This window comes from Centroberyx affinis, unplaced genomic scaffold (genome assembly GCF_046629955.1).
Source record: "Centroberyx affinis isolate AG114_WGS23_722 - 3 ecotype Tasmania unplaced genomic scaffold, CSIRO-AGI_Caff_v1 ptg008537l_1, whole genome shotgun sequence".
Classification (NCBI taxonomy): domain Eukaryota; kingdom Metazoa; phylum Chordata; class Actinopteri; order Beryciformes; family Berycidae; genus Centroberyx; species Centroberyx affinis.
In genome coordinates, this window is record NW_027284225.1 from 18,589 (window position 1) to 38,227 (window position 19,639).

Below are 19,639 nucleotides of genomic sequence, written 5' to 3' on the forward strand. Positions count from 1 at the left end.
TTTAAATCCTATTAAAACCATATTGCATTGAAAAGTCCTATATATTTTGTTTTCTTTAAGATATTAAATTGATACTGGTTCTGACTTGACTTGGTGTTCCACAGACTTGAGACTTGACTTGAGATTTGACATTAATGATGTGGACTTGTCTTGGACTTGACTTGGTGTTCTACATTTAGACTTGAGACTTGTGGCTCAAGACTTGAGACTGCCTTGGGGCTCGAACAAAGTTGACTTGATCACACCTCTGAATTTCAAGTAACAGTTTTTTAATTGAAATATAGCATTTTTGGAATGAAATCAATGAACACATTTTGAAACTGTATCGTATGCAGCGTAAATGGGAATAGCTTTTGAAGTCCCTTTATCCCACAGTGCGGCTCATTTGCATAAAGGCTTACACTATGCAACACTAAACGCATGAGGCGTTCGCTCAGGACTTGGGAGGGTGTGATCAACGTGTGTGTTTCATCTCTGTGTAAGCTGTGTTTAGCTGAACCCAGTCACTTTGTCTCCTGTCTAGGTGAACGGGGTGGATCTGAATGGGCGGACCCAGGAGGAGGTGGTGTCACTGCTCAGGGCCACACCCATGGGTGGGGCTGTGGGGCTGCTGGTGCTGCGGCAGGAGGATGCCTTCCTTCCCCGAGAAGTGGTGCGTATGTGTGTGTGTGTGTGTGTGTGCATTTGCCCACTATGCTTCCCACCTCCCTTGAATCATTCATTTAACTCTTCAACCTGTCAGCATAATACATTGTATATTATAGCGTATATACAGTCTCTCACGCATGGATAGGTATAGATTATATATGTTTGTGCATGTGTGTGGCTTTCTGTGTGCTTACGTGTATGCATGCATGCAAGTGTGTGTTTCTGTGTGTGTGTGTGTGTGTGTGTGTGTGTGTGTGTGAGAGCAGTCCCATGCTGTCATGAGTGCCGTTAATCCCCACAGTGAGTGCCGTGTTGTCTTCCCATTTCCCAGCTAACACAATATGCCAGCCGAGCATGCAGATTGATTGTCCCGCTCCGTCTCTGCACTCCTCTCTATTATCCAGCTCCGGCTAGCCTCAGAGGAAACCTGTAGAGCTCAATCTTTCCCTTTATCTCTGTCTCTCTCTCTCTTTCCTCTCCCTTTCTCTCTGTCTTTCTTTCTCTGTCATCCTCCCTCCCACTCGTTTCATTCTCATTCACCAGTTCCCTTCTCTTCCTCTCGCTTTGTTAGGTAACCTTCTCTGTCTCCGTCTTTCTTGGTCCCTCTCTCCCTCTCTCTCTCACTCTCTATCGCTCCCTCTCTCTCTCGCTCTGTGTTTTGCTTCAAGCTGGCTGGCTAGATTGATGGATGTGGGGATGAACAGACGCAGGGCAGGTAGTAGGCAGAGAGTGAAAAACACACTTGGCTTGAATATCAATCAGTCGGCGCCACATACACACTGCTCACACACTGCACTATACACACAGGCCGCAACTATTGTCATTCATCCTGGGCGGATGCCACTCACAGCTTGTAATTTCAATAATTCATGCAAACAGTTGCTAATTCAATTGGTACGCTTATTACAACTATTTACTCTCCTCAAGGTCATGTTTTTACATGTAGACGACAGATGTTATACTTAATTATCTTTGCGGAAAATCAGGTTTGATGTACCGCACATCTGGAGTTACCTCAAAGTCGTTTGATGAAGGAGCGAGAACAAAATGGCCGACACAAGAAACAAGACCTTAGAACACGAGGCTCCGGTGTTTTTTATGAGCGGAGAGTGAACAGCCGAGGCTGTTAGCGAGCGTTAAATCACGTTGGTGTTTACTTCGGAGCAGCGGTCAATGATTCTCCCCTATCTCTCTAGCCCCGCTAGCTGGCTTTAACACACGCCTTATTGAGCGCTAACGTGAGTTATAGCACCAAACAGGCCTTAAATCCCCCCTCCGTTGTCATAAAAATGGTCTCTCCCAGCACCCTCAGCAGTCACCGGGGCCATTAAAGGAACACGCAGCCATTCGCTAGCGAGCGGAGTCAATCAAACGGCTGATTGGTGACAATTATCACAGCCAGTACTGCAGACGAGGCTTTTGGCCGGCTGTCGCTACAGGCGAAGTTAGATGAGAGGAATTGCCATTCTGGTCGATACTCATCTTTAGATTAGAGCAGGCTTTGACTCAGGCTGACTCTGCTTAGTTGGTAGTTAGACAGTAGGATTTATTTGATCTGTCGTTATCAGCTGGAGAGGCCGGAGAGGGTGATGTGAAAGGCTGGAGATGGGACTCCAGGGAGACGAGGTCCAATGCGCAGCGTGAAAATGAGCAGCTTCAGTCTTTATCAAAGGCTGTGGGCTAAACTAAGGACTTTCTGCTGGGTGATAGGGATGGGAATGACTAAACAGCATATTAATGAAAAACACTGGACAATAATATACAACAATAAAAAGACTAGGTGGTAGAGCTAAACTTCTCCTACGTAGGGGTTGCCAGAGAAAAACGGCACATTTCCTCGGCTCATCAGTCTAAATTTAAAAAAAAATGGCAGCTATACATCTTGTATTTGTTAAACCTAATGTGGTGTAATGAAAAGTAAAGTCAGCATCTGTTGTCTCGATTGTACAGGTGTTGGCTGCATTGGCATGTATAGCACAAGAGCTGTTAATTTCATTAATTTATGACATGCTTCAGCTTTTAGACAAGTTGGCCAGTCAGTCATATGACGTAAAATTAGTTGAAATTCCCATCCATAACCCATTGTGCTACGTTCTGCTGTTTCCCCACAAACACTTCCGATGAGATGTTTGTTGACCGATAGTTGATATTTGAAGGCTGAGCACCTACTAACCAACTAACTAGATATGTGTTTGCTGAGATTTATCATTTTCACATATTTGCATGCCCATTATTTCATCACCTTGCTTCCATTATTTCCCCAACCATAACCTCCTTATGTGCTTCAATTTTCAGTTTTACTGTCAATAAGTATCTGTTATTTTTCTTGATTACTTTTTGGTTCTTCTGTTCCCCTGCCTCCTCTAGAATGCTGAGCCCCAGATGCAAAGCCCCAGAGATTTGGTAAGACTCCAACCCTGTGGATTGTGCTCCTCCACCCAGACCCCCAACGCTGGCCTGCTATTAAACCCACTTTCCCCACCCAGTTCCTCCTTAACATATCATGCTCCTGCAGCATGCTTGGAGCTAGCCTGCCAGCCCACTAAACCTGTATTCTCCCTAGCACGTATCTTACTGATCTCTACCGGGTCAAACAGAATGATATCACACAGTTGGGATAAAAACAATGAGTTATGCATGCGTTAAGCGTCCACTAGTCGGGCAGGATGCACTAATCAAGAATAAAAGTGCTAGTCGATAACTCTCATTTTAATCTACACCCAGAGTTGCCTTAGCAAAGCTGTACTTGTCCATCGTTCATCAGTATCATCAAAAGTATCCAGGCTGCATTTTAGATTAAAGGTCCATCACTTCCCTCGGGGCCGGACTTGTCAGCGCGGTCGAACACATGGGAGTTTTCTTTATTTGGGGGCTGCGGATGAGGTTGTCAGTCTGGCCTTTTTTTTTTGCTGCAGACTCACAGCGAGGCGTGACGTGAATAGCAAACCTGCCTGTTTAGCGCGTTTTGCTTTATTAGAAAAATATGCAGAGGGAAGGAAGCGGCTGTGCCTTTCTCAACGCCAAAGGTGCGCGGAAATCTTGACAGCCGCGACATATGACGCCATCTGTAATAGAGGCACTTGAAATATATGGCCTAATATATCATATCCGTAAATATGCGATGCTCAAATGGGCACCGGATGCAAATAAACATCACTAGTCTGAGAGGTGTACCCCGCAGTGGCAGCAGGAGTAGTTTCAGGATGAGAATCTACCTTCTAAATCATCCTTTGAATAACGGCCTCTCAGTAAGAGGGATCTCCAACTGTTACGGCCCTGTCTCAATGGCCTTAACAACTTAAAAGGCCTAAAAGGTTCTCCACCGCAGCGGCTGTTAAAAGCTCATCCATCTTTACTGCAGATATTAAAAGGCTATTCCCATTCCATAACTCTCCATTTACATACATAACTTGAATCGTAATGTAACACTCGCAGGCTGTATTTAAACATAAGGCTTTTCTTTCGGTTTAACTTGGGATCACATCTGGCCAACTGCGGGTAATTGGTGACGTTATGCGCGGCGCGTTAGAAGTGTAATTGGCCAGTTAATTTGATTGGCGGTCGTACCTGCCAGATGTGTGGATTGTCCTCATCATTAGGGGAAGCGATGGGAGGACGTTGTCGATTATTACGACTACAGCTGGTGCATCTCTCTCACACACACACATCCAGACCCACACATGTATCATGCTGTAAGCAAGTACAGAGAAAGCTACATGTGCTGGTCCTTCTGCTGCCCTCTTTTCAGTGAGAGCTGCCAACAATCTGGTAAATGTCAGGTTAACAGTTAAAGCTGCACTAGGCAACGTCATACTTTGGCTTTCCCAAGTAGCAGTGGGAGATAACCGTCTGATTTTTTTGGAAGTTTGAAGGACTTCATTACCCAAAAATCATGTAACGTGATGTCAAACTGCGTGCTCCTCGGACCTACTGTACATTTCTTCTTCTAGGGGTGGAGGTGGTGAAGGTGGATGTTCAGCCATCACTGGTGAATTCAGCTTTCTCTAGACTGGGTGCTCGCTCACTGCTGCTTAGGAGACACTTTGGATTTCACTCTTAATAGACCATACCCGACAACTAGGTTTGGGTATCGTTAGGATTTTACTGATTCCGGTGCCATTTTCTATTCTCCTTATCGATCCGATTCTTTATCGATTCCCTTATTTATTCCCACTGTATACATTTTCAGGGTAAAAAAGACAGGGTTAGCTTTAGTGGAGTTAACTTTGTTTTATTACTCAAGACAGACGTTGCTGTGTAGAGTTACTTTTATCTCAGAATTACTTTTCAAAACAGATAAGGCATATTTGGCATAATACCTTACATAAGAAAAAATGCAAGTAATTGGATGTCAGCATCACAGAACAAAAGCAAAATATTGCAGTGTAGCTTTAAGGAATAAGGGAAGGTGTGGTTTTTCATATTACTTCTCTTCTTTTTGAATGTTTACTTCACTAGAAATCAATGTGGCCACAGGGATAAGAGCCAGATGGATTGAGGAAATGCACCTTGGTCATATTGTCTCCCCTCTCTCTCTCTCTCACTTTAAATTCTCTCTCACTCCCTCCATCCTTTCCTACTTCCCAAACTCCAAATCTCCAAATGATTCTCTCCTCTCCTCTCCCTTTACCGGCACATCAACTGCCATAATGGCTTCAATGCATTTCAGATGCTATCTGTTGTCCGACGCCTCATTTTAAACATCTCACCACCAACAACAACAACAACAACAACAACAACACAGGCACTGCGGAGGTGTAGGTGCAGGCTGTACAGCAGCTTTTAGTGGACTAACATCCATTTTCAAGTGGTAGGCACCTTTCAAATAGATGGAGGGAGGAAGGGAGATTGAGAGGGAGTGAAAGTTTCGGAGTCTGAATCATTTTATTCGACAAGTGAAATATATTTACAGGGATTTGTTTCGGTGGCAGTGGTGCAGAGGCATACTGCATCATGACAACTTGAATAGTATCAGTATGCAATGACACACCAAACCATACATATCACTCAGTATATAGATACATACATTCAACATTCAATCACAATGTGCACTCAGGCAGCGTGGATAGTGAGTCAGAGTTGAGTAGGTGCGGTGGAGGCAGAGACATCTTTTAGGAGGCGGTGGATAGATGGATGGGTGGATTCAAAGGTTGAGGTGTATGTGCTGTGCTTAGTGAGCCTTAATGGAGCTAGAGTGCAAGTCCTCCCTTCATTATAGATGATTATTTTGTTACTCTGATGGTTTTGTTCCTGTTATTTTACAGCACTTTGTACAATTAAGAAAAGTGCAATTAACAAAAAACAAAAAAACACCCAAGTGGGAGAAAAATTAGCAACATATAAATAGTTTTTGGACTCACAGGTTTTCTAGGTTTGTGGTGGCTGGCATGGCAAGACTCAGCCTGTGAGGAAGCTCTGTGCGGGGTTACACGGCAGACAAAATGCAACAACTGAAGTGTAAAAATCACTCACTTCTTGAAACAAGTCCAATGACCCAAAAATCACCCATGTTTTTACATGAGTCCACTAGAGGCTGTTGTTATTACTGTGACTGTGGCACTGTGGCGTGCTGCAGCTTGCTTTGAGGCGTGTGTGTGTGTGTGTGTGTGTGTGTGGGGGGGGGGGGGGGGGGGGGGGGGTATTTTCACTAGGGGGCTTAAACCAAGGTGAGCCAAAGTGGGGCCCGTGGACCAAATCTGGCCCTGCAAAAAAAACACAAAACTGTTCGGCCATTTAAAGTATTCCACAGCGTGAATAAGATATTCAATTTGTTCTTGTTTTATTACAGAATAATTACATTTGAGGAGTGATTTTGACAATTCTTGCTCATTAAACGGCATGTTAACAACCACCATGTTAACATCAGACTCCTGAAGCTAATGGCTACTTGATTCATTTCAAAATAACCAATGTATGCAATACATTGCGCCTGCGACCCATCAGCCATGTTGCATTTACCCTGTCAGCCCTCCATGTTTAAAGTTTGGACACTGCTCTGTGTTGTGAGGCTCTCATGTCCCTGATCACATGCCTGCACTGAGTTATTGTCAGTAGGTGGTCTGTATCCAGAGGCACTCGATGTCTAACCTGTTGACTTTGACTGCTCCCTTTAGCATCCAATCAAAAGGCAGCCTGTGACAGCCGGGAAACCCCATTGGCTGATTGAGGTAATCGCTGCATGACATCACCAGCTTGGGTTATTATAAAGGGAAAAGGCATCAAAGGCAAATGGGATGCTTTGGGTGGCTGCACAAATAGGCTGAGAGTCAGTTAAGCAATTCATTCTTTCACCAATGGTCTGTAGAAACAAACACCTTTGAGTTCTCTCTCTCTCTCCCCCTCTCTCTCTCTTTTCTCTCTCTCTCGCTCTCTCTCTCTCAGCCACTTGACCTCCCTCTCTCCTGTCAGTTTCTCTCTCCGTTTTTATTTCTCATGTTGTCCCTTTCTCCTTCTCTCTTCTGCTACCTCTCTCTCTATTTCACTCCCCTCCTCCTCCTCCCCTCTCCACCCTTTCTCTCTCTCATACACACACCCACACACACACTTAACACACACTTTAAGACGCAAATCCACTTCCCTGCACCTGCCTTCTACAATGGAGCGTTGATCAAAGGCATCCGTCTTTACATGCCTGCCCTGATAGTTCCATAATGGACCCATAACGCGAACATTCGGCTCCATTGTTTACGCCATTAGTCACACGGGCTTATGGAAAATTACTGCAGCGCTATATTGAAAAGCCATCAGCAGCAGCAGTAACACTGTAGCTACACCCTGCCAAGATACTATCTATCACACGTGCATGTTTCCTCTCCTCTCTACTCACAGAGCTGTGATGAAATGGCAATCTATTGTTAGCTTGATGTACCCTAATGATGCAGCTATAGCTATGACACAGCGTTTAGCAGAACATGCATTGTTTGTGCATGACAAAGTATAAGGATTAGCATTGTCCAACATGATTTTGTCAGTACATGACATATTAGGCCTATAGTTGTAGTAGCATAGTGTAACATGAAATGGTCAGTCTGTGACACATCATTGTTGTTTCAGCACAACAGCGTGGTCAGGGCATGATGCATCATAGCTATTATGTTAACACAATATAACAAGGTCAATGCATGATACATCATAGCTATTGTGTTAGCATAACATAACAAGGTCAATGCATGATACATCATAGCTGTTACATTAGCAAAACATAATATTGTCACCATGTCTGTTGTAGTAGCATAGCATGGTAAGCAAATGACACATCACAGCCATATGTCAGTGCATGACACAGGCTTGGGTTATGGTGGCTGGCATGGCGTGACTCGGCCTATGACAGAGCTCTGTTGACAGTGACATGGCAGACAAAATGCAACAACACCGCACAAAACAATGTTGTCAGTGCATGACACATCATAGCTATCTATCCCCATTAGCATGGCACAACATTTTGTCAGCGTGTAACACACTATAGCTGTTGAAGCAGCATAGCGTAACAGAACTACATGGACATCCCTGTTGCATAACTGCATCACATAATTAGCGTATAATTTAACAATACACAGGATGTGAAGTAACAATCCCTTCTGCCATAATCCAGGGCGGGCATCCATACAGAAGCCCAGTTCAGATGTTAAGAGAATGATGTACATACTAACCCTGACATGGTGACCGTGGAGCTGTGGTTCTCAACCTTTTACCATTGAAACCCAAGAGTCTGCAGGTGATCTCACTGATTTCACTGACCAGAGAGGAGGAACTAATGAGTGAAATCAGCTGCTGTAGTATTTGGTTGGGGTGAAAAACTCTTGGGCCTCCATGGACCATGATTGAAAACCACCGCTGTATAGAATGGTACTGTATAGGGTTAGTAATGATTCGTTGTTACTTTAACGCTAAAAACGCCATGCAACTCGAGTCATGTTTCGATCTTATTCCGTGGGCCTAATGCAGCGAAAGATCCCTGATGGACGGCTCCCACTTGATAAACCCGGTGACATACCTGCCCTCCCCACTCTCAACATTCTCTGAAACATTTAGATTAGGAGGCTGGTGAATGGTGCTGCCCGTCTGATGGGCCTGTAGATTTATGGCGGCGCAGCCTGATGTCCTCTGCATCAGTGCTTCAGACAGGAATGTGCCATCAGGCAAGCAGCGCCATTCACAAGCCGCCTAATCTAACTGATATAGCGTTGACAGTGTGAGTGTAGGTATCCCATTCATAGATTTTTCGTTGAATTAGGCCCGTAGACTAAAATCGAAACATGACTCGGGGTGCATAATAGCATCGCATTTTTAGCACTAAAGCAATAGCGAAGCATTACCGGGGTTGTGCAGCATTATTAGTGTGATAGGATAGCCACAGTGATTAATGGCTGCACCTCTCTGCCAGCAGGCTCACTGCTATTTCTGTGTTCCTGTACCGGCCTGCTGTTGACACACACGAGTCAATCAGAGAGGACCGTTCTACCACAGAGCAGGCTCTCTGGCTTAATTAAAGTGATGTTTCAAGCTGCCACCTGTTCTAAAGACACACACACACACACATACACACACACACACACACACACACACACACACACACAGTATATAGGCAGTACGCACACACACATAGACAGTATACACACTACACACGGCTACTTGCACAGATAATACCGCATGCAGAGTCTACACACACACACACACATACACACGCACACACACACACATTACAGATGCCACCCATACAGCACACTTCACAAACACACACACATACACACACAGTACATAGTCACATACACATAGACTATACAGAGGCTTATACACTGCACATTACAAATAAAACACAACACCCATATGGCATACTTAACACACAAGCACATGTGCGCACACACACACACACACACACACACACACACACAGTAAACATGCATAGAATACACACACAGGCACCTATCCACCATACCACACATGCATGCAAACACTACACACACACACAAACCACACACTACTACACACACATTCACCTGTAGGTATTAGAGCATACTCATACACACACATGCACACACATGCAAGCACACGCACACATACCCACAAATATGAATACATGGACACACAACTTACACACTACAAATCCTGCACCATTGGACTGGCACACTACACACACACACACACACACACACACGTGTGCAGTGACTGGGAGCAGCTGTTGGTGTAATTGCCCAGGCTTGGATGGGGTTATAAATGGTTTCTAGTGGGTTCTACCTCTGAAGAGCGAGCCACATAGAGCTGACTGTCCTGGCAGGAGAGAGAGAGAGAGCGAGTTATATGGCAGCTGATTACTTTGGACAGCAAGCGAGAGGTAGGAGTGTGTGTGTGTGTGTGTCGCTCTGTGTGTGTGTGTGTGTGTGTGTGTTACTGAGAAGAGGGAAGAGAAGTCTGTGTGTGTTTGACAGAGAAAGGAGGGGAGTGTAGAAGTGTGTGTGTGTGTGTGTGTGTGCATCGGTCCATTCTTCCCCTACATGCTATAGCTGTCATGTGTCAGTGGTGTACTTACTTCAGCCACATTCAACTGCTGTGTGTGTGTGTGTGTGTACACTTGCACATGTTCATATGCACACACTCATAGTGTATAGCGATAACGCATGTGTGCACATACATTTTGTGCGTCTGTGTCATTTTACACTGACACATACTGACACATACCTACCTATAGACACCCACCTGCTCTCTCTCTCTCTCTCTCTCTCTCTCTCTCTCTCACACTCACTCACACACACACACACACACACACACTCTCACACTCTCCACCTGTCTTCCTCCTGTCCTCCATGCTGTGCCAGTCTCTCAGCTCTGCCGATCCACAGGTATTTGATATTCATGGTCTATCAGCATGGAGCTACAGCGATACGCTTTAGAAAGAGGTAAAAAGAGAGAGAGAGAGAGAGAGAGAGAGAGAGAGGATGGGTGGAAGAGTGTGGGGGGATGAGGGGAGGAAAAGAGGGAGAGGATGGGTGGAAAGTGAGGGGAAAACTGGTGGGAGAAGAGGTGGAAAGGGAGTGAGAGGGGAGGGAAAGCGAGGGAGAGTTAAATAGAGGGACAGAAATAGATATAGGGGGAGAGAGAGAGAGAGATGGGGAGAAGGAGCATGAGGAAAGCGAGGGATATAGGGAGATATAGAGGGGGAGAGTGAATGGGAGTAAATGGAGAGATGGAAAGCGAAGGAGGGATGGGAGAGAGAGAGAGAGAGTGAAAGAGTATGGAGAAAAGAGAGAGAGATTGTGCTACAGTAGGCAGCCAACAATGCTCTCCACGCCCGAGTTCCCTCGAGCAATTACACCCTTCACTGCCTCCTCCTCACCTCCCTCTCTCTCTCTCTTCACCTCCTCCATCGCTCTCCCTCTTTCTTCACCTCCCCTCCACATTTTTTTTTTTTTTTTTTTAATTGCCCACAAGCGACTTTTCCAGATGCCATCAAATCGACAGGTTTGTTTGGCAAAGTTTAGCTCGCCGCCGGCCCCGCTAATCGTTTCAGCACTGCAGTGGAGAGATGGAAGGATGTGTGTGTGTGTGTGTGTGTGTGTGTGTGTGTGTGGAGAGAGAGAGAGAGGGAGAGTTTGATTTCTCCCACTGCTAAAGGTTGACTCACTCTGTGGAATACAAAGAGGAGCGAGCTATGGAGTCTCTGAGGGCGAGAGACATAGAGAGACATACAGAGAGAGTGAGAGAGATGGAGGGAGAGGACATTTGAGAGAGAAGGGGTAGGAGGTAGAGAGACAGAGATAGAAAAGGAAGAGAGGAAGGAGGCGAAAGGAGAAATTGAAAGAGAAAGAAAGTGAGAAATGGGGTGAAAAAGAGGGAGAGAGAGGTTGAGGGAGAGGTAATGGGAGAGAAAGGGGGAGGAGAAGGTGAAAGAGATGGAGGGAGGGAGAGATACAGAGAGAGAGAGATAGAAATGGGGAGAGGGAGAAGGTGAATGACAAGTGAGGGAGAGAGAGAGATGGAGGTATGAGAGAAAAAGTGGAGAGGGAGAGAAATGGAAAGAAGGAAAGGGAGAGGGAGGTAGAGAGATAAAGGCGAAGAGGACGAGAGGAAGAAAGAGGGTGAGAGAGAATGGAGAGAAGGGAGGTAGAGAGAAAGTAAGGGGAAGAAAGAAAGAGGGTGAGTAGTAGAGAGAGATGGAAAGAAATGGGGAGAGGGAGACGAAAAGGATATAAATGGGAGGCAGGTAGAGAGAGATAGAAAGAGACAGCGGCTGTGAGAGAGAGAGAGAGAGAGAAGGTGGGAGGTAGAGAGAACGAGAGAGTGGGATAGATACAGACACAGCGAGAGAGAAAAAGGCAGAGAAACATAAAAAGAGAGAGAGAGAGGTGGCAGCCTCTGACTCCTTTTGTGTTCCACATGGATTCATCCCTCTCTGTCGCTCTTTCATTCACTCTCTCTCTCTCTCTCTCTCTCTCGCCCGCTCTATCATCGTCATGCTCGCACTCTCTCATTCTTTTCACCCTTTTCTTTTCCGCCTCTCGCCTTTTCACCCTTGCTCTATTTCTCTCTCTCTCACTCTCTCTCTCTCTCCCGTCTCTCCTCTCTTCCCTCCCTCTCACCTTCTTTCAACTCTTCCCGTTTGCGTATTCTTTCTGACCCCCTTTCTGTCTATTTTTCACTTCTTTTCTCCCCCCTCTCCTCTTCCTCTCATCCTCCCTTCATTCTCATCAGTCACGGTATCCGCAGGTCCTTTTAAAAAAAAAAAAAAAAAAAACACGTCTGAAAGACTCTTAAATTATCAAAATTTAAGGCATTAAAAAATATTATAACGTCTTAAATACAGTTATTAGAGGTCTTATTTTCTCGCCATGCAATTACAGGTTTCTTTGCACTGCATGTCCACTTAATTAACACAGAACAGGCTTAATATAATAGAAATGGAGGTTTTCTTTTTTTCATATCTGATCTACTAAACACAGTTAGACTTAATGTGTCTTAACAATGAATTACCTGTTGTCCGTTTCCTTATTCTGCCCACTTATAGTTTAAGAGTGTTTGGAAATAGCTAGGCTGGTTTTGACAGCGTTGTTTCTTTATTTTGGTGTTTAAATTGCTCTTTAATTCAATTGCAGGTTATTTGGACTTGAGGTTCCTTAATAACTAAATTCATGTCGTCCTTTTTCTCATATTGCCTATTTATAGTTTCATCGCTTTCGTTAGCTGTGTCCAATCTGAATTGGGCTGTTTTTGCCAGCTTTGTTTCTTTATCTTGGTTTTTAAATTCAATTCCAGGTAGCATTAAGAGCTCTTAAAAAGTCTTAAATTTGTCTTTCTGCAACCTGCAGATACCCTGTCGGCTCTTTATGCTTTCTCTCCCTTTATCTTCCTCTTCCTCCTGCCTTCCCTCCTCTTCCCTCCTTCTCGCTCTTTCTTTCTCCGTTTACCTCCCTGTCTCCCTCCTCCTCTCCCCTCTCTCTCTCTCTCTCTCTCTCTCTCTCCCCCTTCATTCCCTGTTCGCCTTTCTCTCCCCTCCCTCCCTCCATCCCTCCTTCTCCCTCCTCCTTTCCACCCAGAGCAATTCCATCTCTCTCCCGGCAAACAAAGGGAGCTAATGACATGCTGACACCGAGCCCGATGATGATTGAATTCATTAGGCGTGCACAATAATTGCCGGGCGAGAGCGTGCACGCACCCATCTATTCAGAGGACAGCTGTCAAATAACAAGCAAGAGAGAATAGCTTTTCATTGTCGAGCCGAGAGAGAGAGGAGGAGAATGAAAGAGAGAGAGAGAGAGAGAGAGAGAGAGAAGCACCTGTTGTGCATGGGGAATGGAGAGAGCACTCAGCATGTCAATTAGGCTGCTGCGTTCATGCAGGGTTACTATGAAGTTTACTGCCGGTTCGTCGTACTTGGCGTCACCATCCAGGTGCAAAGAGCATACATTTGTTCTTTTGGTTGTGTGTGTGTGTGTGTGTGTGTGTGTGTGTGTGTGTGTGTGTGTGTGTAGAGTGTGTTCTTCTATTTCTGTCTTTGTGAGAATCAGTTTGAGTTTTACACCTTCGGAGTGATGACATTTTGACGGTCCTCACTTCAATTTGGCTCGATTAAGGGTTAGGATTCGGGTTTAGTTTGGGTAAGATTAGAATTCGGTTTAGGTTAGAGTAAGGCTTGAGGTTAGGTTTAGAGGTTAGGGAATTAATTTAGTCGGTGTAAAGTGTGTGTGTGTGTGTGTGTTGGTACCATGTAGCCAGGACTGTGTCTTTGAAGCCGTGTTTTGACTGAATGAAGGAATATTGCGATTGTGGCTAGATCCAACATCCTAATGTAAATCTAATACTGGTCAAAGCACAATTTAGTGAGTCAGTTACCTCAGTTATAAGTTTTTACATTTAGCCATAATATATAAATTTGATCCTATTCAGGGTTTTCCGTTACATTGTTCCAATTAAATAATGTAATGGGTCAAAATCAGGCAGTAGTCAGTAATTCGCTGCCATCTTGGATCAAGACGGTAAACTGGGATTTAGCTTTGCATATGCGTCACTTCTGATTGGTGGAGCTGACTGCAAACTCTTGACCCTATTCTACCCAAAATGCCTCCGATGTGGTAGAACACAGAAGTCGTGATGAAAAGTAGCTTCAGGCTGAGCTTCAGGCACAAACAAGAGGCTGCATCTGATTCATATGTAGATCAGGACTTGCTACATACTATTAATGCATAACTTTTTCTTTATCTTAACCATCTCAGCCTTCATCACCCTGCTTCACGTTGAATATCTGCCAATGCTGATTCACCCAGCGTCTGATCCACCGCCGCAGAGACCCGAAGCCAAAATCGCATCACGCCCCGATTCTCATAAAATCCCATTCTAATTTGAGATTCTAACACTTTCCGAAAAGTTTCAAAGAACCGCCTACATGGTTTAGTTATTGATGAAGCAGAGTCGTGTGCCTTGAATTTAGAGGATTACTCCCGGTCTGCCTGTACTAAGTGCCTGATCTGACATCTATGGGAGTCTGCCCTGCTGTGGTTAGCACTAATATATCTGATGTGGTTAATGAGCTGGCCCTCTGATTTACTCACCTGCCATCTGCCCTGCAACGGTTCACATGGAGGAACTTTTCATTAACCTCATGCCCACATAATAAACCCCATAATTATCTCTCAATGCCCTGGGGTGGAGTGCACTTTTTGGTTTTTAACTGAGAGATGATATTGTTGCATTCATGAATGTGCGCTGCAGAATGCAATATGTATTATGGTAGACGAAGGTTTGACTGTTTGTATTTAAATGTGAACTGTGCCTGTGTGGGCTGCCGGCACTGTCGATTTTGATATATTCATTTCTGTTGTTGTTGCTTGTGTGTAGGAGTTAGTGAGTTTCTAAGGTGTTTTTTTAGTTACTTTTCCCTCTGTTTTTGCGGTGAGATGTTTAATTTAAGAACATCAAGAACTCTCTCTCTCTCTCTTCCTCTTTCTCTGTCTTTTTCTCTTCCCTCAGAAGGCGGAGGAGGATGAGTTGGTCCTGACGCCGGACGGGACGAGGGAGTTCCTCACCTTCGAGATCCCCCTCAGCGACTCGGGCTCGGCCGGCCTGGGGGTCAGCGTCAAGGGGAACCGCTCCAAGGAGAACCACGCCGACCTGGGCATCTTCGTCAAGTCCATCATCAACGGAGGGGCAGCATGCAAGGTGCGGGACAGCTTCCGACTGGGGTTAATGTGGCGATTCAGTGGGGGGAAAAAAATGAGAGGAAGGCTTGTGACTTGCAGCCATCTCTCCTTCCAAGAATGCTTTCTTACTAAAAGAAAGTAGATGTTAATTTGTTTATTTGGATCATCACCATCTCCATGAAGTTGCAACCAGCTACTGTTCATGGAGTCCATTGACGATTCTGTATTGCTGTGCATTCAGTGGACTAGGTATGTAATGACTAAAAGTCCTGGATATGCAATGCACTGTGGGATAGGTAGGGAGGACCATATGACATCACTCCAGGCAGCTATGTTTTCTATGCTCTTGCTCCATTGTTTCTTTTTTTTTATCATTTATTTTTTATTGCAACACCGTCAAGTTACAGACAATACAACAGGTTGCCGAATACATTTTGATTGTTTAACTCAACTATCCCTCTACCCCCATCCCTATCCCCCCACCCCTCTCTCCACCCCCCTCCCCCCCACCAACCAACAGGATAATAATACCCACACAGACATAGCATCCTTATTTAGCCAGAAGATCTTTTAAGTTCAATATCAAATTTGTCCACATTAAAATTGTGTTTGGTCGTGCATCATTGACTTTTAAAACCCAGTGAGTACTTGAGGAGGTTTCCAACGCTGGACTACAATCTTCTTAGCTGCAGTCAGGCCTGCCAGCCAGACTTTGCGTGTTTTTTCCGTAAGGGAAAGGTGGGAATCATCATTTAGAAGATGTACAGCAGGGTCCATTGGCAATTGTACCCCTGTTAGTTCTGCAAGGGTACTAATAACCTTCCCCCAAAAATCAAAAACCCCTGGACACTCCCATACAACATGTATAAAAGAGCCAAAGGTTCCCTGGGAGCAAAATGAGCAATATGGGTCAGGTACCAATCCCATTCGATGTCTAATTCTCGGCGTTAGATATGCTCTATGACAAAATTTCAAATGTATATACTCATGATTTGGGTTTTTCGAAGCACCAGTAACATTGTCCCAAATTGCATCCCAGTCTAAGTCTTGTCCCAATTCAGATATATCCCTATCCCATGCTTTCATTCCTGATGTAGGCATATATTTCTGGGAGTTTAAATTATCATAGATATATGACATTATCCTTGCTCCATTGTTTCTATTTTGGGATTAAGGCTCTGAATATGCATCTTAAGGTGGTGGTAATTGCCTAAATTTTACGGTTTATGACCAGAAATTCACCAGTTTGAATCTGTTCACTGGTGAGGAATATCCAGGTGGGGAAAGTGAAGGAGTCACGCCTCTCCCTCCCTCTTTCTCGCGCTGTCTGGAGTGCTGCAAACAGTCAATTTCGACAGTCTTTCTACTTGATTGCTTTTCACACAAACCGGCCCGTGTTGACGGCGCATGGTAATGGCCTTAAAAGCACACTTCCCTGTTTGGGATTAGATTATGCCTAGAAACTGGATATACTGTCTGTGCAAGACTGTTAGCCTAATTAAATAAAGGTTACCGTCAAGTGGGCGATTTCAGTCCTTTACTTATCACATAATGTGTGCTGTTTGGATACAAAAGAACTTGTGTTTATGCGCTTTTGTCGTAGGTGACCTCAATGGGAATCCAACCCTCTAACCTGGGTAGTGTTAGTGCTAACCCTCTATCCATTGAGCTATACCAGGGAATTGAACCCCTAACCTTGGGAGTGTTAGTGCCATAGCCTACCCACTGAACTACACAGGACCACAGAGTTGACTATTCTGTTTAAAAACCGCCAAATTGACGTTTTTTACACCAAATTATCGGTAAATACACCAAATGCAGAACTTGGGTACTTGATATTGTTATAATGGCAGTTGGAAAAATACAATCACCTACTTTTTGTCAGTAGTGTTCGGACCCCACGTCCTTACATGTCTCTTGTGCGCCTAATAGGACGGGCGGCTGCGGGTGAACGACCAGCTGATCGCCGTCAACGGGGAGTCGCTATTGGGCAAAACCAACCAGGACGCCATGGAGACGCTGCGCAAGTCCATGTCGACGGAGGGCAACAAGCGAGGGATGATCCAGCTCATCGTGGCCCGACGGGTGGCCAAACGAAATGAGGTGAGGAACAAGGTTTAACCCAGGGGTGTGTGTATGTGTGTGGGGGGTTGTCATTTTTGGCCAAGCTTCAAAATCAAAAATAGTTTCATATTCGAAAATTAGTCGTTACAGAAAGACAAAATTTTGGGTATATTTCTCATATGGTTAGGATAAAGTTGAGGGTTAGAGGATTTTATTGACTCATTCCTTTTATTTATCCAAACTGTTCATATATGACCTTTTGCAGCAACACCTTGCTTCACACTCATGAGTTTCACACATTTATACCTGGGAGCTGCCCAATACATACGCAGTGTCATAATGTTTACCACTGAGCAACTCCAGTGGAACAGTTAGGGGTTAAATGCCTTTGAATGGTAGTGATTGAATGATGGGAGAGTGCTTCTCATTCACCCCTTTATGCCCAGATTTTTTCTCGGTCAGTCCAAGATTTGAACCAGCAACCTTCTGGTCAGAAATCTGCTTCTCTCGACCACCGCTGCCTCAATAACTGGGTTTATAATCACCGTTTTTAATGAATTATACAAGGTCCGGCTTTGCAGCTTGGTCAGAAAGTCCCTCCTCTGCTGTGATTGTGTGTGTTCATGTGCTGTTTCAATCTGCAGGACTTCTATGTGTGAGGCACATGAGCGGCCATATTGGAAAATGCAGAGGCCATCAGATCCAACCTCGCTTATTTTCATAATTGTCATTACAGATGTGACATTTTTTAATTTTAAATCTCCTGCCAAATGTTCTGGATTTTTGATGTTATTAAAGATGGAAGTGCTTTTAATGATATTTTTGTTGAATGTTTTTCTGCAGAAAATGACCTCACTTGACACTGCTATAGTGCTAAAAATACAGTTGTGTGGACAGAGAGTCATTACACAGCACTTCAACAAAATCTTCCCTTTGATACATTTACACAAGCCAAAACAAACCGCTCAGAAATAGCCTTCTGAGGAGCGGTGAATTGTTTCATGAAATAAAAATAACCAGTCAGGTCAGGGTAGTTCACACGCTTCACCCTCAACACCCCCCCCCCCCCCTCGCTTCCCTTGGGGCTTCTGGGAAAAAAATTAATAAATAAATAATACACCATGGCTGAGAACCGAGCTACACAACTTTTTTCCCCCCTCAATGTCATGTTTTTACATTCACTGTACACCTTGGCCTGTCGCCTGTTTGAAAGCTGAGGTTGAGGCTGTGTGTACTACTGCTGTGTCTGTGTGGGTGTGGGTGTGTGTCTGTGTGTGTGTGTGTGTGTGTGTGGGGGCGTGCACGTCTGCGTGCATGTGCTTGCCTCTGGCACTGCCTGGCTCCCCTGCTCTCCTCTCCAACCTGGTGTGTCAAAGTTTTGATTTCCCCTTGGCCCGGCTGGTAATTGAAAGCAGAGGCTAAGCCTGGAGGTGTGTTTTGTGTGTGTGTGTGTGTGTGTGTGTGTGTGTGTGTGTGTGTGTGTGTGTGTGCGTATGTGTTTGTGCATGTGTCTGGGCACGCATGTATGCATGTCTGTGTGTGTGTTTCTGTATGTGTGTCTACCTGTGTGTATTTGTGTATGTGCATATTCCTTATGTTTTTATGCATTTACACTCAAGGATCTTTCTGTGTGTTTGTGTGTGTCTGCACGTAGATGCACTCTCTTTACGTTTGTGTGTGTGTGTGTGTGTGTGTGTGTGTTGTTGTGGACATGTCAAGGGAGTGAGACTTCAGAGAAAGCATGGTGTATGAATAAATGTCGAGCAGCCGGGAGCCTCGTCAATCTCTGCTTCACATGCAGAGCTGGAGGCGAGGCCCGAGGCTGTAAAGGTGTCTGGTTATTCATAACAAATACTGTCCAAGACACTCAGAACGGGCCGAAACAACAATTTAACACACTCATATTCACCAACAGATAGCTCAAAGTAGATTTGGAAAGCCCCCATTATAAGACAATGTATCAGCTATCAATCAAAAGTCCCTATAGGTTGACTGTTGATATAATGTATGCAGATATCTGTCAACTATCAATCAAAGTTAGAGTTATAGTTCTTATTTATTTGCTAAAATGCTGTTTAATGTATCCACCTGGGGAAGTAAGTTTATTTCAGAAGACCCCACAGGACATAACCAACTATCCCACAACTATCAATTAAAATCAAACAATATTGCATTAATACAGGATGACATTTGGTGACATATGGGATCAAATAATTCCTTATTTACTTCCCTCACCACGTCTCGTTCCCTTGACAACCGATATCAAATTAATCTCAAATTAACCTGTTTGGCATCGCATG

General features: G+C 44.6%; 1 protein-coding gene across 1 annotated transcript in view; it reads left to right on the forward strand.

The window, feature by feature from the left end:
- pard3ab (par-3 family cell polarity regulator alpha, b) overlaps nt 1-19,639 on the forward strand; it is a gene marked incomplete at its 5' end in the record, with an annotated part of 78,845 nt that overhangs the window by 11,801 nt on the left and 47,405 nt on the right. Inside the window, 5 exons of the mRNA XM_071514345.1 lie at nt 524-652; nt 3,016-3,051; nt 6,762-6,815; nt 15,106-15,294; nt 17,208-17,378. Of these exons, the coding sequence (XP_071370446.1) occupies nt 524-652; nt 3,016-3,051; nt 6,762-6,815; nt 15,106-15,294; nt 17,208-17,378 (579 nt within the window). The remainder of the gene's footprint in view (nt 1-523; nt 653-3,015; nt 3,052-6,761; nt 6,816-15,105; nt 15,295-17,207; nt 17,379-19,639) is intronic.